Source organism: Sceloporus occidentalis, unplaced genomic scaffold (assembly GCF_023333645.1).
Source record: "Sceloporus occidentalis isolate IW3139 unplaced genomic scaffold, rSceOcc1.0.p SCAF_7, whole genome shotgun sequence".
Lineage (NCBI taxonomy): Eukaryota > Metazoa > Chordata > Lepidosauria > Squamata > Phrynosomatidae > Sceloporus > Sceloporus occidentalis.
The window spans coordinates 79633394-79654460 of record NW_028316987.1 but is presented as its reverse complement, the minus strand read 5'-3'; the positions used below and the strand labels follow the sequence as shown (position 1 = coordinate 79654460).

Below are 21067 nucleotides of genomic sequence, written 5' to 3'. Positions count from 1 at the left end.
CTTTCCCAACTTTGTTCAGAAATAAATAAATAAAACATTGAGTACCACCACTATATCATTCTATTCTTGGAATTAAGAACTCACCTGATCATCCATATGCCTGGCTACATTTTCCTACTCTTTCCATCTGAGTGGTGGGCTGTTGACTGGTGGTTGTTTAGCTGGAGCCAGAGGCTATAGAGATAGGATTTAATGAAAACAAAGACAGGCGGCAGTACCTTCAGCTGTAATGTACATTTAGAAAACATTATGCGAGACACAAAATTAGAATGAGTTCTAAGGAGTCGTTGATCAAAGTGACTGAAATGGTGGACATATCATTAGTCAGAAGTGTTTTTTATAGTTAAAGCTATTTTTTTAAGAATATGCAAAGCATAAAAGCATGAAAACTATAAGAAAATACAAGCTCGTACTGCAAAACCAAGAAAGCAGCTATCACCAGAAACCAGATGGATTTTACTTTAAAGTAGCTTTGTATATTTTGATTGAGTATTCATTTATTCTCAGTTGGCTTCAGAGAGACTGCAAGATAGAACCAAGTTAACTGAAGAGGAAGAAAACCATGATTTTCAGATGATAGGTATAACTTTTTAATACCACACACTTATTCTCCAGATGTCTGCTCAGTAAGTGAAACCATACCTAAAATAAGCTTCTGGTGCTGTTTAGCAGACATATTTTTAAAATCTGCTTTAAATATGCAATATGTTGCCTTAACTTTGGATATGCTTCCTCAGTAATAAGCCTCAGAGAGTGCCAGCCTAGCAACTATGGGGAAAGCTGCAACTCATTGGTTTGCAATTATTACAGAGAGTTCACTTAACAGCTGGATTTGAATCTTCAGAGCACTGTGTTAACCCATCACCAACTTATTTTAGCATCACTTATGGAAAACGCAGAAAGAACTTGATGCACTATCTATAAAATATGTATTGCAATCTCTCCAGCCAATGTGTAAGTACTATATATGAGGAGCTCAGAGACTAGCTAAAAATAAGGAAAGAAGACAAGGCTGGGACTCTGCCCAGCATCTTGCCTGATTTAAGGCTGGAGAATTTGACATGGCTAAGTGCTGAGAACACTGTCTGAAAAGAATGGAAAGGACTGACATGATAATGTTATCAAGCTATGATAGCTAAGAAAGTAATGGGATATGAGTCAATGAGAATAATATTTGATTCTACCCCTAAAGTTAGGGATGTAATTCTTTTGCTAATTTAATCCCTGAAAGAAGCAATGAATAATTATAGCCATTTTCATCCTACTGTGAAAGAAAAATTTTCAAGACTATTTGCAGGTTGGGGCTTATCTTGCAAAAGTTTCATATTTTTTGCACATAAAACAGCTTTCTCTATGCAGGAAATAGAAAAATGCTGCTTTCTGAGCAGAAAATGCTGTAGTTGGGGATTTATCAGGCACAAATTTCACATGAGGTTTTTTCCCCCACAGAAAATAACATTTTCTGCACACACACACACACACACACACACAGCCACATGCAAAGTTTTCACAAAGCCCCAAACTTGAAAAATTCTTGTCAGTTCAGAATTCTTCTCATCAGGGTTTTTCAGCACCCAAGAAACACATTTTCCCACCATATTGTTTTCATCCCTACCTAGAATGCAGGTGCTTCATTAAACCAGCAAAAGTGTGCTTTTGATCAAAACCCCACAGGCAAAGAGTGTTTACAGTCCCAAGTCAGGAAAAGTTTACTCAAAATGAGAAAGGTACAGATCTGACGTGAGCTGCATCTACACTGTAGAAATAATAATAATGCAGTTTGACATGACTTTAACTGCCATGGCTCCATCCTACAGAATCCTTGGAATTTTAGTTTTGTGAGACACAGCACTCTTGGGCAGAGAAGGCTAAAGACCTTATAAAACTACAAATCTCAGGATTCCATAAGCTGGAGCTACAGCACTTAAAGTGTATTATTTCTACAGTGCATTATAAACTGCATTATTTCTACAGTGTAGCTGCACCTCTAGTGCCTTCGGATTCATTGGAGTTAGGACTAGATATAAAAAGGAAAGGAAGAGGACTGTGCACTGCATATGCTTTCTAAATACAAATGTGAAATGTTTGTAGCTATGCTGCCTGTGCCTGCCAACTGTTACAACTGTTTGAAATTTATTTCAGACACAATTAACAGTCTCTTGTGTGTGGACAGGATTTCATGTTGTGGCAGATCTAAGAAAATAAGCATGTTCAAGATGGAACTTGTTTTCTTACCTTTTCAAAAAATAATAACCTATGTAGTATTTTATTTATTTGATTGGTTGGTTGATTGATAGCCCACCTTTCTCCCAAAAGGAGGCTCAGTGCTCTCATAGCATGTGACCTCTGCTAATATATTCCTCCCTTCTTGCCCAAGATAGATGCATCCTGGATGCAGTGCATACATAATCATTCTATTGTGGCCAACATGTTGCTGTCTGTCTATCTATCTATCTATCTATCTATCTATCTATCTATCTATCATCTATTATTGTGTGCCTCCAAGTCATTTCTGACTTATGGCAACCCGAAGGCAAACCTATCATGGGGTTTTCTTGGCAAGCTTTGTTCAGAGGAGGTTTGCCATGGCCTTCCCTGAAGCCAAAAGAGTGTGACCTGCCTGGAAATGCCCATGCCCTAATCCTACCTTCCGTGGGTGGTGGATCATGGACAGACAAGGCACACAACTCCAAAATCCATCCTTGAGCAGAACAAAATGTCCCCTTATTACCCCAGGATCCAGCCTTCAGTCACCCCTCTGTGACCTTTGATATCAAATCAATATCTAAAAGGGATGTTTTAGGCAAGCAGACAAAAAGGGGTTCCCTAGCAGAGGAAACCAGCCATGCCATATTGGGACGTCCAGATGGTTCAGCATGGGAGAAGCCGACATCACTTAAAATCAGAATCTGCATAATCCCTTTGCTAAGGAAGTGATGGTGGTGAGCTAAACTGGAAATTGTTTACATACGGCAGCTAATGGAGCTTCCTTCTGGGAGTGTGTATGAGAGTGTGCTTGTCTGGGTGAACTCCATTTTTTTTTAATAAACTAAATTTGGAAAACTGCCTCTAGAGTTCTCTGGTTTTGGAACTGTTATACAAAGGCACAGATCCCTGCTTTATATTACCAGAGCCTTTTCACTGCTTCCTATTGAACTAAATTAATTTCCTCACTGAGTATAATTTCTGGATGCTCTGTCAGGACCCCCTGTAATTTAGGTAACACTCTGTTTGAGAAATAAAGGTACTGCTGTGAGAACTGGAAAGCCTGTGGTGAACTGGAGATCAGCTCCTAGAGTCGAGGATAGAGGGAAAAGAAACCACTGTCGCAAAATACACACTTGTGCAAAAGAAAAAGATAGGTATCATTTCCCAAAATTAAATAAACCATGCCATGGCAACAAAGAAAGCTGTTCCTCTTAGTCATGTATGGTAGGCTGAGTGTGTGGAAGGGTTCTCACCTTATCCCACAGTGCCAATTTGTGCAACAAGAACAAAACCCAAGATGATCCTCATGTCTAAAAACAGTTTTCCTTTGAAGGATGAAAAGAGGACATTTCCTGGAAAAGGAGAACCTTTGGTCACCCTGTGTTAGTCCCTCAACATGCACCCACAACCCCTTTACACCCACCCACTTTCCTTCACACCAAAGTGACCAGATGTCCTTAGTCATGCTCAAAATAGGGGACATTTTGATATTTCTCTTGGACAGAATGTTGAAAGGGAAGATGTGTCCTGGAAAAGGAAGATGTCTGGTGAAATGTATAGATGGGAGACACCTGGTTTAACAAAACTACATGTGAAAGGGATCTAGGAGTCCTAGAAGACTACAAGTTGAACATGAGCCAACAGTGTCTAGATCAAGGGAAGAAATAGAGCCACTCTATTCTGCTTTGGTCAGGCCTCATCTGGAATACTGTGTCCAGTTCTGGGCACCACAATTCAAAAAGGATATTGAGAAGCTGGTGCATGTCCAAAGGAGGGCAACTAAAATGGTGAAGGGTCTGGAAACCATGCCTTATGAGGAGAGACTTAGGGAGCTGGCTCTATTCAGACTGGAGAAGAGATGGTTAAGAGGTGACATGATAGCCCTATTTAAATATTTGAAAGGGATGTCACATTGAAGATGGAGCAAGCTTGTTTTCTGATGCTCCAGAGATTAAGACAAGGAGCAATGGATTCATACTACAGGAAAACATTAGTTGGGACCTCCTGACTGTAAGAGCTGTTTGACAGTGGAACACACTCCCCCAGAAAGTGGTGGAGTCCAGTGGCGCTCCTGCACTGGGTCTCACCTGGTGTGGGTGTGGGTGTGTTCCAGGGATGGGACATCCAGCTGGGTTTCTGGCTGCATGGGGTGCACGGGAGCTCACAGGACACACTGATGCAAGAGCAGGGGGGCAGAGAAGCATGCACATGGTGGAGAAAAGCATGTGCAAGTGGGCCAGAACTCCTTGCACAGACCAGAGCTGTGCACACGGTGGGTATGGAGTTCTGCATGTGTGTATGCACCAGAGCAGCATGCGCAAGGGGCGGGGGCGGGAATGGCACGCAGTGTATAAAATGGCACAATGGGGTAATACTGAGGTGTCACCTGGTGCGATCTGCACCCCCCCCCCCCAACACACACACACATAGTGATGTTACTGGTGGAGTCTCCTTCTTTGAAGGTTTTTAAACAGAGGCTGGATGGCTATCTGTCAGGAGTGCTTTCCTGCATGGCAAGGGTTAGACTGGGTGGCCCTTGAGGGCTCTTCCAGTTCTCTGGTTCTATGGACTATGTCGCTCCTTCTGCTCCCTTCAGAGAGCAGAAGGGTCAACGAGGAATGAAGCTACTGGCATTCCTCAGTATCCCCTTCTGCTCTTTTCAGGAACGTTCAAGAGAAGGCGGGAAAAGGCGCAGACTTGCACTTCTTCTCTGCTGTTCTCTTTTCTTTTTGAAGAGCCAGAGGCGGGAGAGGCCTAATCGGCCAGGATGGCCAGTCTCACCTCACTTTTTCCTTCCACACACAGACAAGTTTCCCCCTTTTGCTTGTTCTCATCATCACCCAGCGAGACTGTCCTTCAGGAGCCGGGAAGTGTGAGGATAAAGCATGACATTTCTTTCACAAGAAGATGCCACATCTGTGTGTATGAGGCAGGGTGACCACAGGTCCTCCTTTTCAGCCTTCTGATCCCTGGTGGCACAGTGGTTATATGCCTGTACTGCAGCCACTCACTCACAAACCGTAAGGTTGCAAGTTCAGTCCCAGCCAAGGGCTCAGGCTCAATTCAGGCTTGCATCTTTCCCAGGTTGCTAAAATGAGTACCCAGATTGTTGGAGGCAATTAGCTTACACTTTGTAAACGACTTAGGGAGTGCTTTACACTTGCTATAGAAATGTACTTGCTATTGCTATTGCTACTCTGTCCAGGAGGAATTCCAAAATGTCCTCCATTTTGAGCATCGCTAAGAAGTGTGAATATACATTTATAGAAGTGTTTTGAACTTCCATTTGGTAGTCTCTTCCAATTTTCTCAAATGTTCTACATTTGAGGGTGTAGGGTGCCTTGTTCTCCTTTGCAGTTAGGACATCTGGTTGGAATTCCAAAACGTCCTCCCTTTTGAGCATGAGTAAGAAGCATGGATTTACATGACTATGAGTGTTTCTAGCTTTTAGTTGGTCGGGTCCTCCATTTTTCTGTAATGTCCTCCATTTTGCAGTGCCTTATCCTCCTTTGCAGTTAGGACATTTAGTCACCTTGGTCTGAGAGAGGGAGTGTGGGTCAGGGTGACCCAGTGTCCTAACAACAAAGGAGGACAAGGCACTGCAGAATGTAAGACAGTCAAGAAAATGGTAGGCTGTGACCAAATAAAAGCTGGAAACTCATATAATTGTAAATCCATTTTTAAGGCATGCTGAAAATGGAGGACATTTTGAATTTCCTCCTGGAGAGGAGGTGAACATAAAGGGGTTGTGGGGGTTTGCTGAAGGACTAGTGAGCAAATGTCTTCCTTTTCCAGGACGTGTCCTACATTTCAACCTTCTCTTCAGGAGGAATTCCAAAATGTCCTCATTTTGAGCATCACCTAAGAAGCCTGAGGCAAATGCTGAAGGGTTTTTTCCCCCCTTAATTTCGGCACAATGGACAAACGAAAGGAATAATTTTAAATGTAGATACATGGGCCAAAACACACTGCAGAAATAATCCAGTTCGAAACAGCTTTAATTGCCCTGGCTCAATGCTAGGGAATTCTGGGAACTGTAGTTTTGTGAGACATTTAGCTTTCCCTGATAGAGAGCTTTGGTGCCACAATAAACTGCCATTCCCAGGATTCTCTAGCACTGAGCCAGGGCAGTTAAAGCGGTTTCAAGCTGGATTATTTCTGTAGTGTGTTTTGTTGCTGATAAAAGTACAATGTTAAGCATTTGTCCTACTTGGACTTCTCTAGACTGCAAGCCAACAAGGCATTTTAAGAAAGAGAGAAGTTCATCAGACAAAAAGTAGCAGAGTGTCTAATACAGCACACGTAATGTCGGCTGCATGCATACTGCAGAAATAATCCGGTTTGACACCGTTTTTAACTGCCATGTCTCCATGCTATGGAGTTCTGGGATTGGAGATTTGTTGCTGCAGTAGAGCAGAATTCAGAATGCCATAGTATGGCGCCATGGCAGTTATAAAAGGGTGTCAAACTGGATTGTTTCTGCAGTGCGGATGCGGAGTCTACAGTCTTCCCGCCTTGGAGGCACCTTTCCAACTGAGAAGGAGAAGACAAGAGCCAGAGTGGTGTTTTGGTCTTGACTTTGGGTTCTAATCCCGGCCATGGAATCTCACCAGAGGGACCTTAGACAAGTCACACTCTCTCAGCTTCAGAGGACGGCCAGGGCAAAACGTCTTTGAAGAAGCCCAGAAAACCCCTTTTAGAGGCACCCTAAATCAGAAACGTGTGGCGTGGCCGCTTATGTGTTGCACTGCAACTCTGGAGACCAGAGTCTGCAGAAATAATCCAGTTTGAGACCGCTTTAACTGCCCTGGCTCAATGCTAGGGAATTCTGGGAACTGTAGTTTTTTGAGACATTTAGCTTTTTCTGGTACCACAATAAAGTACAGTTCCCAGGATTCCCTAGCACTGAGCCAGGGCAGTTAAAGCAGTCTCAAACTGGATTATTTCTCCAGTGTTTTGGAGCTAGGGTTCGATTCCCAGCCCAGTCATAAAACCCACTGGGCGAGTCACACTCTCTCAGCCTCAGAATGGCCATGGCGACGCCTCCTCTGCACAAAGGCTGTCAAGAAAGCCCCAGGAGAGATTGGCCTTAGGGTCGCCATAAATCGGGAACGATTTGAAGGCACACAACAACAACAACAACAACAACTGTGGAGGCAGAGGAGGCTTCCAAAGCCTGCCATGGAGAGGTTAATGCGAAGGCTTCGCGTTGTAGTTTATTCGCAACGGAGGGAGAGGCGGGAAAGGCTCCAGGTGAATGCGAAGCCTCCCTCCCTGGCTGCATCCACACTGGAGAAATAACCCGGTTTGGCACCGCTTTAACTCTTTTCTGGCTCAAGGCTATGGAATTCTGGGAGTTGGAGTTTGTTGTGGGCCCAGAGCGGAGGGCCCTTTGGAATTCCTCTTGGACAGGAGGCGGAAATGGAGGACATGTGCAGGAAAAGGAGGACACCCGGTCACCCTGAGGCAAAAGAAACCCCTCTGAGGGACTCTTGCTCCGAACCATGACCGGGCGCCAGGAGTCGGAAAGGGCGAGAAGGCGCCCGGCAACCCCTCCATTCCCGCCTCAGAGGGGGGACTGACACACCAGACGTCCTCCTTTTCCAGGACATGCCCTCCATTTCAGTCTTCGCTCCAGGAGGCAGTTCAAAGATGTCCTCTGCACGATTTCTTCAGAGGAGGGTTTGCCACACACCAGGCGCCCTCCTTTTTCCAGGACATGGCCTCCATTTCCCCCTTCTTTCCAAGATCAAGTCCCACTAGGCCAAGATTTCTTCAGAGCCCTCCATTTCAGCCTTCGCTCCAGGAGGCAGTTCGAAAAGGCCCTCGGTTTCTGCACATGATTCCCTCAGAGGCAGGTTTGCCACACCAGAGAGGCCCTCCTTTTCCAGGACCAACCCTCCATTCCCTCCTTCTCTCCCCAAAATGCCCTCGGGCATCTCTGGGCAGGAGTTCTTCCGAGAGGCGGTTTGCCCTGGTCATCCTCTGAAGCCTAGGAAAGCTCCTGCTGCCAACGTCTTCCTTCCAGTGAGTCTCGAAGGGGCGACAACAACAAGATCTCTCTAGCTACTCAGTGCACAGACAAACACGGCTATGTCTGCGAATCCCCTGAGCATTTGCCTCCTTTGAACCCCCTGAAGAGAATCCGAAAAGTCTACCGCGCTTTGCCCTTGGTCCCCGGGGGCTTTCCTGGGGCTGGCATCCCAGTCCCTAGTTCGGAGGAGGCTTGCCACTGAAGGCAATGGCTCTCCCCGGAGGCTGAGAGAGTGTGATCCCTGGTCTCCAGAGTCTCCTAGTCCAAGACTGCACCCTCTCTTCCGCCTCTGCCTTTTTTACCTGGGGGGGGGGGCGTGGGCTGCCCTCCTCCTCTCCTCCTCCTTTGCCCATCCCTCCTTCTCCCCATCCGCGGCCGCCCCCAATTCCCTCCCCGATGGATCGGTCTCTGTTCTGGGTCTCCTCCGCTTCCTTCGTGGCTCCTTCCTTTTTTTTGGGGGGGGGGCGAGGAGGGCGGGGCGGGGAGGGGAGGGGTCTCAAGGCTTGGCAAACGGCGGCGGCGGCGGCTCCTCTCTTATTGCCATTGAGTTGCGCTTCTCCTCTTCAGGCTGCAGGGAAGAGCTGCCCGGCTCCTTGCTCCTTCTTTCCTTCCTTCCGGATCGCCGAGGAGAAGAGGGTCCAGCAAGAGGGCCATCTCCCTTCCCCTGGCTAAGCGGGGCTCCTTGGGAGAAGGGAAAGACCCCTCGCGCCCATCCTTCAAAGAAGGGATCGCCTGCCCTGCTCTTGCCAGCTGATCGAGGGGTGAAGAAGAGGGCATGAAGTTGGGCACAAAGTCGCCTCTTTCTTCTCCTCCTCCTCCTTTCCTTGCCTCACTTTTGCCTTTGATGGACAGGCATCAAGATCCTCTCTCTCCCCGGTGAGACCTTCCTGCTCCTTCCTTCCTTGGAGACTTTTTTCCGTGCCCTACAACTCCTGCTTCTTCTTCTCCTTTTGGGGCAGCCAGTTTAGAGAGAAGGGCGAAGAGGCTGTAAAAGGGTTTCCCTCTTCTTCGTTTTTCCTTGCACCCCTCCACCCTTGATTAGTTTTCCCCCACCTTTTTGTAAAGCAATGGCCAAGGCAGTGATGCCTGGAGAAGGAACAAGTGTGGGAAAAGGCAACAGGAGCTGAAGGGCAGGATGCGGGAGACTTGAGGGAGATCCAGGCTTAACATACACAGAGAGAGAGAGAGAGAGTAAAGCAAAGCCTCTTTTGGACTCTGCTTTCTGCTGCTGCTGCTGCTGCGAGAGCTTTCTGCATATCTCTTCTTCCTCTTCTTTGAACCGTCTTTCCTGGAGGATTTAAGAGCCAAGACCAACAAGAGGGATTGTGTGCTGAAACAAGGAGGCTCTCTTCTCTTCCTTTCAACCCTCCCTGGAGCAAGAAAAGAAGATGGACTGGGGGCTCTTCTTCCTCAACTATTTGGCCCTGGCTCTCACCCTTGGCAGGGCTCTGAAGAGTGGTAAGTGGCCACATCCCTGTCAAAGGGGACACCTTCACCTTTTCAATGGCCACATTGGAGAGATAACCCGGTTTGGTACCGCTTTAACTTGTTGTCTGTCTGAAGGCTATGGAATTCTGGGAGTTGGAGTTTGTTGTGGGGCCCAGAGCGGAGCTCTGCTCTGGGCCCACAACAAACTCCAACTCCCAGAATTCTATAGCCTTCAGCCAGACAAGTTAAAGTGGTGCCAAACCGGGTTATCTCTCCAATGTGGATGCAGCCACTGAAAGGCTTTCAGGTGTCTCCAGGTATCTGTCACTAGGAGTGGGTCCTTTCCCTGCATCCCTGATAGATGGAGACGCTGTGGCCATAAAGCAGGCTTTCAGGCTGCTACCTCAGAAAGAAGATGGGGAAATGAAGAAATAAAAGACAGGAGAGTCACCCCAGAGTTACTACACCTAGTCATGGCATATTATTGTCTCTTGACCCCCTCCTTCCCTGGTTAATACATAATATGGCATAATTGGATTGCCAGTGTAGCAGCTACACAAGATTTCACCTTCAAAAACTGGGCAAATGATGGGGGGAAGTGAGGGAGAGGTCTTTCCTTCCTTCTTTTTGTGTTGGGAATAACAATCTGAGGGAGATACAGGTGTCCCTTTCCTATATGTATCAAAGTAAAAGGGCTTGAGTTGACTGAATATTTGTGGTGTCAGCCTCTGGAAGTATAAATGGCTGTTTTTATAAGGCACAGATCTAAGAGAGAAATCCTCTTGTGTCTCGCTTTGAGGCAGGACTTGACAGAGGCTTCATAACAAGGAGGACTTCTTTCGTTCAAGGCTCCTGTCACGCCCAGAAGATCCCTTTTTAAATTATTCAGGTTTTAAAGAGGGTCTGACTCTGGGAATGGTCGGCCTTTAACTTGAGCAAGTGAGAGAGAAAAGTTGTTGTGGGTTTTTTCCTTCCCAGAGCAAATCCTGAGCAATTATTATTAGCCAATTACCAAATGTTTACTTTTGTGTCTGACTTGGCTCTCAATCAAAGTAATTAAAAGAAGGGCGCATCATCCACTTAACATGGTATATTGTTTTAATAAGCAACTGCAAGTGGTGTTGCCTTTTAGAGAAAGGAGTTTACATCATATTTTATGATAGAAGTTAAATCTTTTTCCAATATGTTTTGAGGAATTTGGCTAATTTAGCCAGAAATGAATTCTCCGTGCTGCTATCTTGAATGGGCAAAGTAACTGCGCATAAATCCTCATCTTTTTGCACAGCGTAACCAGACCTCATCTTTCAACCTGAAGTCCTTCTTTGCAAAGATAACAGGATCACACTGTATGTCTTGATCGATTCAGGGGCAGTGTGAATTAATGGAGATGAGTAAATTAGGAGGAAGGAATGAAAGTCGTGGAGTGTGCCAAGTGCTTTTGTGTCCTATTACAGTATCATTCTCTGAAAGGCTGAGCCAAAAGTAGGAAGAGCTGCCATTTGAGTCCAAGCAATTATACACACAATGTAAGAGAGTCACCCAGCACTCATATACTCCCGCTGCAAGTTAGTGGACCCAATTATGCCATGTCTGTGTTTGTCCAGTATTAGTATTCACTAAAATGAATCCATTAACCTTATTTTTAGCTAAATGGTCCCAAGTAGTTAGAAGCTGCTCCGCTTAATCAAGTGTGAGAGAGATTGCCCAGAGTCAGGGAGTCTAGCAGCTCCCCACATTATCTTGCTATGCTATCACTTTCCCAGGAGTTACCTTTTAAAGTGCTGTTGGTAGTAGGTCCACCTAAATGCTTCCTGGAGGGACTCAGTCAAGTGACTCGCCACAGCCCTGGTTTATTTCACTCATTTAACAGATGCCAGATTCTGCCATGTTGTTTGCACAGAACCAGAGTGGACTTAATGAGGCAGGATGCTTTTCCATGTCTGCTGCACACGAAAAACCATGCAAGAGGCTTACGGGTGAATCTCATTGGCCACAGGTTTTGAACTCTTCCTTGCAACATCTTTTGTTCTCGGGGAAAGAGTCACGCTGTGCAAAATGTCAACACAGAGATAAATGGCAGCTTATAACAAACTCATATAGCAATCATTCATTGCACAAAACACACTGTGCTATACACTATCTCACTCCCTTCTAATTTATGGCAAATGTTTCCTGTAATGGCTGCAGTTTATGCATTTTTGATGTTCCTGTTATCTTTCATTTCCATTTGACCTGTTTTTGCTGTAATAAAATTCTCCACATTTATAACTTCACATCAAGAACAAGTAGTGTCATTTTCATTTCATAAGAATTCTATTAGATACAGAATACCAACTTGGATATTCTATTACCAGGAAAATGTGATACATGCCAGTGTGTCATTTATTACACATTAAAATGCATATCCATCTGCTGGTGGCAGAAAATATTTGAGGAAAGTTTTGTTGGCTGAAGCTTTATAGCAAGAAAGAGGTCCATGATAATTAAAAGTGACAATGGAAGCCTTCACAGAACAATGGAACAACTGTCCTTGGAGGACAGATTACTTTAATTCTTTTTCTAATTTCATTAATTCTTTGTGATTAACCCTAAAATGACTCCTGAACAATCAGTTTCCCCCCCTCAAGATATGACTACATGCAATTGGCAGAGTGGAAATTTAACAGTTTTGTTCTCAGAGATAAACTTTTTTTATTGGGGCACTTTCCTTTCTGTTCCACTACTCTTATCTGGTTTTCAAGAAGTGTATGTGTTTGGCAAAGGAGGGGGACTTCCTTAGAGGAGTCATCAGAGTCTGTGCTGTTTCAACAAGCAGACTTTGTTCTTTGGTAGTCTGGACCTGAAAAGCACAGATAACTTCAAATTGCTTAGATCTGAGGTCTGATGAAACAACAACAGCAAAAGGCTTGCTGTAAACAAACAGAAGTCTAGGAAGACAAGCTCTACTGACTAATGATGTAGAGCAGACTCAGCATCAGAAATCTGTGAGTGGGGTTACTCAGCACGGCTGTTAAGTTCACTCTGCACTGAAAACATCTTAATGTAATATTAAAGTTTTCTGTAATAATTAAGTATTTTGTAGACCCCATCAGACATTATTATCATCTGTAAGAATGCTTAATTATTTTTTTAATGGTTTAGATAAAGCAGTTTTGAAAAGCTATCCTTGCTCTGTCCTTGCATACACAGAGAGAAGCTAATTACTGTACTACATGGAGTTTACGACTGTAATTTTCATCTGTAAAAAAACAAAATTGGAGATAAAGTTTGAGCAAAAACAAAATCATCAAAATTCAGCAATTTGGTAATGGCAACACAAGTACTGAAATCCCAAAGATAACTAGATTTGAAATATTGCATGAAATGCCCAATGTAGAGGTTTGATCATTTGAACTGAGTACACTGAATATATTTTCCCTCTATAATTGCAGATAAATGTGGCGAGAATATAAAAATTGTAGAGCCTGGATACCTCACTTCTCCTGGCTATCCTAATACTTATCATCCAAGCCAGAAATGTGAATGGCTGATTCAAGCGCCTCAACCGTACCAGAGAATAATGATCAACTTCAACCCTCACTTTGATTTGGAGGACAGAGAATGCAAGTAAGTGAGATGGTCTGTTAAGGGAACCATAGCACCATCTAGCGGACAAAAACATCCGCACACTGTCTTGTGGTGGGTGGGGAGATGGAAACAGCTGATGATGAGTGCAAAGTCTACATGTGTAAAATGAATCCCTCAGAGATTTGAATCCAGACTTGATCATATGTTTGTGGTAAAAATATTAAAGCAAGTGCTTACAGTATGTCAGACACCCTGTAAGACTGTGTTAGATGCAATCTTGTAATCCTGCTGTCTCCTTTGTTGAAAACCTGGATCCATTAACAGTTATTTCCTCTGAAACGTTCCTGTCAGCTGTTATGGGACATAAAGGAGTTGGATTATCGCTGCCAAAAGAGCAGACGAATAAATAAGCATTAACTTCTGTGTTATTGATCGCTGACCTCTTTTAAATTTATGTAACTTTAAAAGCAGTTCAGGGAAGTCAAGATGCTTAAGGATAAGGAATGCCATTTGTTTGCTTTTGCAAATTGTAGTTAGTTTATTCTTATTTGGTGACAGAGGGTGTGAGGAATTATAATGGATTGAAAAATGTAAGAAGTATTCCATTTTTACTAAGCTGGTACTGTAAATAGGGAGAAAATGTTGTGTGGAGTCCAGGAAATTGTGTGGAAACTTGGTGGTGGAGGTTGGGGGAGATATCAGTTTTCTAAAAGAAAAACTGAGTAATGTAAATTGTTTTGAGTAGCTGAGTCAGTCTGAATAAAAAGCTTTTCATGGTATGAGGACCAGACTGGCATATATCTACATATAGGAATGAAAGGCAGTGTGATTCCTCCAAAGCTACTCAGTGAGCAGGATTTTGAACTCAAATGACCCAGGTCCATATATACCAATATTGGCTCTTTACTACACTGGCTTCCTCAAAAGATAATTGTCTATACTCTAAACAAAGCTTGAAAACATAACTGGGCAACTCTGGATACCGTGGTTCATCCTCAAGGCAAATACCTCAAAACTGTTGTTGAAAGAATCCCAAGAAACCAACATATGATCAACTTTTTGGCCAAGCACTTTTTAGGACATGTCTCTACCTCCTCTGCGATTCTGTCATAACCTAATCAAAGGCAACCTCGTGAAAGTGTCTTATGTGTATGTGTATATATGCCTTAAAGTCGCCTGTTGATTTATGGCAATCCCATGAATTTCATAGGGTTTTCTTGGGCAAGGGATACTCAGCAGTGATTTTGCCAATTCCTTCTTCTGAAATATAGTTTACAGCACCTGATATTCATTGGTGGTCTCCCATCCTTATGTGTACCAAATATAAATTGAAGTGCTGAGGAAGGTATTCTTGGTGGCTGCTCTCATCTCAGCAACTTCTTTTCCTAGAGCAAAGGTAGACAACTTGCTCTCCATATGTTACTGGAATTCAGTTCCAGTCAATCTCAGACAGCATAGTAAGGGATCATGGGAGTGGCAATTCAACAACATTCGAAAGCCATAAATTACTCACTTCTGTACTAGAGAAGACCAAAATTCTAGCCCAAATCCCTTCTGAAAGCAACATCAAACCCTTTCTTTAAGTAGGTATTTTATAATTATGATTAGAAATGTGACCAGTGGCTTAAAAATATTGTGATACATCAATATATGAAGCAAGGTTTATATCTTTGCTTATAATGAGAGTTGAATAATTACATGACACAAAGATATGGAAAACAGCCAGCACTAATGCTGGATTCAAAAATTTGGTCACCATTCTGTTCCTGTAAACCAGGAAGTTTATGACTTACTGTTGGTCATTCTGACTGGCTCTGATGGAAACCAGGAGTCCAGAAGCATCTGCAGGGCCCTAGGTTTCCCCAACCTGTGACTTCTGGTGGCTTCCATGTCTGTGGGTGGCAAATTTCCTTTGGGTTTTAGTTCACTGTCTAAAGGAGCTATCCAAGGTGCTGCACCCTATCCCCAGAAGCCAGCAGCTGAAATGTTCCTGAATAATGCTTTAAACAGTCACTCTATATTGTAGTGGTAATTTATAGTTTTATACAATAAGTTCTGGAGGACCAGCTCAAAAATGACTTTGAACATTTCTAGTACTGAGGAGCAAGTTATCCAGGGATTGGAAAACAAGCCAATATGGGAAAAATCAAGCCAGGTTACACAGGCTCACCCATATCACAAGGAAAACATACTCTAAATAGCATTAAGAAAGGTCTGGTAAAAACAAGAAAAACCTCCCTATTTTCCTGTATATCCCCAACATTTATTAGAGATTCATTCATTTATCCTTGAGGTTCCTGTGATTTTTAGTCTTAGGTGTCTTTTGCCTTACATATTGAATTTAATTAGGTGGCACAGAAAAGTACAGGTCTCATCAATTTGTATAGGAGATGTTGCCTGTTCTTGAGTGTCCAGGTCAGTTAAACAGAGGCCTACAAGGTTCCATCTTCTCTGGGGAAACCACTCCAGGGCCAGTTCCTCCATCTTCTTCCACAAAGATAAATTTGCTTGAAAAGTATTTGAGGAGGAATTGGGAAGGAGGTTACAGTTGGCCCTCGCCTTACACGGGGATCCGTTCCGGATCCCTCCGCGTAAGGCGAATCCCACCTATGCTCAAGCCCCATTGGAAACAAGGGGGCTTGTGCATGGCGGCGCGGCAGTGCGGTGGCACGTGGGGCGCAATGGGCACACACGGCCATTCAATTGAATGGGACACACCGCCCCTTCCGCCCCGAGCGTGCCCTGCGGCTTGAGCACGTAAGCTCAAGTCCGCGTAAAGCGCGCCCGCGTATGATGCGGGCGCGCTGTATTTGGGGGATGTATATTCTTGACTATTTCATTCTCACATGCAGGGGTGAATAATTATGGTATTTTTCTCACACTACATGAGAAAAACATTCTTCCTCAAAATTATCCTCATACAGTATATGATTGTCCCAAAGTGTTATAGAGGAACTATTGCACAAAACCTCTTTTCCTTGCAGAAAAAAAAAAGTTTTTCTGCACAAGACCCTAGTGTTTTTCTATGCAACTAATCCCTCCACATCACTTTGGGACAGTTGAACACTGGGAGAAGATTGTGAAAAATTCTTAATGGTATATTTCAAAGACATAACTCTGTTAGTCTGGATCAGTATGCAAAGGGATATTGTAGCACCTTTGAGACTAATTAAAAGAAAGAGGTTTGTAGCATAAGCTTTCATAGCCTGCATCTAATTCATCAGATTCATGTTGCATCTGATGAAGTAGACACAGTCTATGAAAGCTTATGCTACAAACTACTTTCTCTCAATTAGTCCCAAAGGTGCTACAATATCCCTTTGCTTACTGATAATTTATTTGCCCTGACAGGATTTCCCAACAATTTGGAGCCCTGTTTTTCAGCCTGGAAATGAATAATAATAAATATTCTTCCCATCCCCAGTTTTAAGTTGGAACTTGCTCTAGTTCCAGGCCTCTTCAAGACTTTGTTTGATCAAAACAAAACAAAAACTCTGACACACACCACTGCTTGAAGGCAAGTATTATTGGTGGTAGATTGATGCATAATATGGTCTACAGGTGAGGAAAGCATCACAGTCCTTTAGTTGATGGATTCCAGTAGCCACACACAAAACATAATAGATCTTGGTCTCAAAACATGTATTCTGTACAAATTGTGGGGCCTAGGCAGCAGATCCCTGTTACTGTATAATAGCCTCCATGGGTTGTTGTTGTTGTTGTTGTTGTTATAGTTTATTTTAATAGTGCTGTAAATGTACACAGCGCTGTACAGACACATCAATACATACTTGAATAGATAGAAGTACTGTATGGTGTAAGCAAGGTGCTACTGGAAGATGTACTCTCTTGGTCTCTTCTTTGTATTCTTGCACTATCAGACCAAAGTGTAAACTATCTAGTATGGCCTAATGAACACACCAAAAATACCTCTTTGTGCCACTAGGCAGCTTTTAATGTTTAACCACAATGCTGACAAGGGTCCAAAACACACAGCAGAAGTAATCCAGTCTGAGACTGCTTTAACTGCCTCGGCTCAGTGTTAAGGAATCCTGGGAATTGTAGTTTATTATGGCACCAGAGTTCTCTGACAGAGAAGGCCTAAATGTATCACAAAGCTAAAGTTCCCAGAATTCCCTAGCATTGAGCCACAGCAATTAAAGTGGTCTGAAACTGGATTATTGTTGCCGTGTATTTTGGACCAAGGATACTAGAACCCAACTAACTGGTGGAATGAGCCAGATGCTGTATTGAAAGCTGGCTGGTAGAACAGTAAATCCCACAATGAACTGATTCTCAATGTGAAGTTTTGAGGGGAACAGTTGATAATGAAGTAAAGATCTCCCACCTGAATCCAGTCATTCTTTATTTCTGGTTTCATGGCTGCAGAAATTTCATAGTGCAGAGACGATACAAGTTGTTTGAAAAGGCTGTTAGATTTTTTTTTTTTTCATCTTTTGCAGTTCAGAGAGGTAAATACAAGATACTGCATATCAGTATTTTAGTGATTGTTTTTTCATGGATACTGCTGCATACTAATATTAAAATGCAATGTTAAATTAAATATGATCATTGGGTGATGTATTATAATACAAAGACATAGCCATGTTAGTCTGGATAATCAGTACGCAAAGGGATCTTGCCACACCTTTGAGACTAAATGAAAGATAGAAGTTGGTAATACAGTGTGTCCTCGCCTTACGCGGGGGATCCGTTCCGGATCCCTCCACGTAAGGCGAATTCCGCCTATGCTTGAGCCCCATTGGAAAAAATGGAGCTCGTGCATGGCGGCGCGGGTGCGCGCGGGGCGCAACGGGCGCGCGCACCCATTCAATTGAATGGGACCGCTGCCCCTTCCGCCCCGCGCGTGCGCTGCAGCTTGAGCGCATACGCTCAAGTCCGCGTATGGCGCGCCCGCATATGGCGCGGGCGCACTGTATGAGCTTTCATAGACTTGAACCTATATCCCCAGATGCATCTGAGGTTGCCCATACTACCAACTTCTATCTTTCAGTTAGTCTCAAAAGTGATGCAAAATCCCTTTGCATTATAATACAATAGTTAGACAAGTATGTGTAAAGCTGAAATACTTGTAAATCTTTGTGACATATCATAGGTGTACTATTCCCTTGGGCATGTTTCTTCCTTTCTGTAGAGCATTTTCTCCTTTTTATCCAAGTCTCTGAAACCCTCCTAATTAACGTCTTTTCTTCACCTCTCTAATTGGGCAGTTTTCTTGTGGGGGGGAAAGACAGAGTAATTTTATGGACAGAAAGATAGACAGAACACTTTAAATTGGCCTTTTCAGGTAATGACTTAAATGCTTCCTGTGTTGTTTGGTTTCTGCTGTTCAGTCCAGATCTCTTGATTTCCACCATTTGGCCATTAAATTTGAGTGAGAAGATTTGCGGCAAACCCCTAGGAGCATATCTGGGTGAAAAGTTATTTCTTCATAGGAAACTTTAAAAACTCTGTTAGATCTGAAAGTTCTTTGTTTTCTTAAGAAATTCATATTCCTTTCACCAGATATTTGGTGGTGAGGCAATAGATTAATGTGCCAGTTGAATTGTCATGGGATTTTTAGTGTTAAGCAACCTGTGATTTCCTAACTCTAAACTTTAAATTTATTATCACAGCTGGATAAAGTGTATAATATAGTACAATCCAAAGATTTACAACTACTTTAGCACTTGGATGTTGTTGTTTTTTTGTTTTGTTTTTTGTTTAAAAATCATACTCTAAATGTATGGAAATGTTTATCTAAACCCAGAGGCAACAGAGAAAACTTCTGACAGAAATACAAACATGCTGGAATAGTTCCTATTTATTTATTTATTTGCTTATTTAGGAATATATTTAAGGATTTCTATAGTACTGTATCCAAAATCTTCAGGGCAGGATACAGTCAATAAAAACAACACTAAAAAGAATTTAAAGATAATATAAACCATTTAAAACAGTTTAGCATAATAAAAATCTGCATTCTAACACCAGTATAAGATCATTGAGCTCCAAAAGCTAGGATGAACAACCAAGCATGAATTGACACCAAAATGAGGTCAATATCACCACTAGTCAGGACTCGATACAGAGATATGATGCTATTCATTTGGAATAAGACTCAGCCCTACTTCAAGTTGATTCAGTTAAATCAGTGGGAGAAGTTAGGCCCTGTGCAGACCGGCACTTTGGGCCAGCCTGGGGGTGGAGTTGGAGTGTAGCATCTCCACAACGCACACCCCAGCTCTCCCCATGGTGCTGTGATGGTGCACACCACTCCACGTGGCGCTCCTCCATCACTGTGTCCAGATGATGCAGCACCGAAGTAGCACTGTATAGTTGTGGTGCCACATCTACCACGCCCTTTCCAGGGTGCAAAAAGGAGCCACCTTTTGTGGCTCCTTTACATGTCCTGGAAAAGCCAGATCAGGGCAGCAGTTGCTTCAGCCCCAATCTGTCTGGGAAAGGGGCGGTCTGCATCGCCCCTACGTCATTACAGTGCACCCGCGTCATATGTGGGTGCCTTTTATGCAGCTTTCAGCTTATGCTGAAAGCTCTGCGCCATTTCCTGTATGGTGCGCATGCCCCAGCGCGCCATGTGCACGAGCCCCATTATTTTGAATGGGGCTTGAGCATAGGCCTAAATACCACATAATGCCTTATGTGGCGGGGTGCAGAACAGAACCCCCGTGTAAGGCAAGGGACCACTGTATTTGCTTGACCACTGATTTCAATGGGTTTACTTTAAGCATGAGTAAGACTGGATCCAACCTACTGAAATATGATGGAGATGACAGTGATTTTCTTGGTGAGATGCATTCAGAGGTTTGCCATTGCCTCCTTCTAAGGCTAAGTGACTGTTGATATAACTATTCAACTGTACAACATATATATTAAAAACTTGAAAATTCTAGGTACCACATAATCAATACTTTTAAAAAAAAAAAAGGTAACATTACTCTAAACCACTTTGAACAATAGCTAAAATTGTATGCTTGCTTTAATTAGGAGTCCAGAATTTGGGGTCTTGTTACAAAAGATTAATTTGATGTGCTTAGTAATTATTGTATATTGCAAATGCAAGGCATTTATTATTAATAGTTCTTGTTTGGGAAGAGACAGATTGTACAAAATGACTGGAGAAAAGGGTGAAACATTGGCTTATTACCTATTTTTTCACATTAGTTGCCAAGTGCAAATGTTTTCAGGATGAAGCTCTACATACTCAACAATTTGTTTGCTCTAAGTCCTACTGTGAATATGTAGTCTTGTAAAACTTTGTATCAAGATAATAAACAAGAATGCCACTGATTCACAGTCCTTTGAATTTATGGAACTTTTCCGGTTTCCCAGCAATGCAAACTATCAGCATGATAATTTATAATGGTTTGTGACAAATGCTGCTGAGCAAAGAGGTGTGCGGTTACATTCAGATCAGATGTCGTCAGCTTGGGAGCAATAAAAATTTCACAGACACTAGGCTAAAAACATTAAGAAAATGGATGTGAAGTTTCAGACGACAAGGGTTTAGAAAGGTGGACAGGGTGGCTAGAGAAAGCCAAATGGTGATTTCCTTCCAAACAGATGACTGACTCTGTTTCCAGAGTTAACAATATTATTTTACAGGAATTGTATAGGTAGAATGTCTCAGGTTGCATCATTACTGAACTTGTTTAATTGGACATAATTTAGATATGAAGAGAAAGCAATATCATTCTTGTTTGACAGTTACTGACTGTTCATGTCCTGTTGTCAAAGCAGTTCAAACAGAAAATTCACTCAGATTTAGAAACATTGAAAGTGTAGAAGGAAGGGCTTGATAGTTAATTG

The 21067-nt window shown here is 43.0% G+C and overlaps 1 protein-coding gene across 3 annotated transcripts in view; it reads left to right on the top strand.

Moving 5' to 3' along the window:
• Positions 1-8761: 8761 nt before the first annotated feature.
• LOC149310013 (neuropilin-1-like) overlaps positions 8762-21067 on the top strand; it is a 161443-nt gene continuing 149137 nt past the window's right edge. For all 3 annotated transcript variants that reach the window (XM_089533490.1, XM_089533489.1, XM_089533488.1), the window contains exons 1-2: positions 8762-9700; positions 13102-13276. In XM_089533490.1, the coding sequence (XP_089389616.1) occupies positions 9631-9700; positions 13102-13276 (245 nt within the window). In that variant the 5' untranslated portion in view covers positions 8762-9630. The remainder of the gene's footprint in view (positions 9701-13101; positions 13277-21067) is intronic.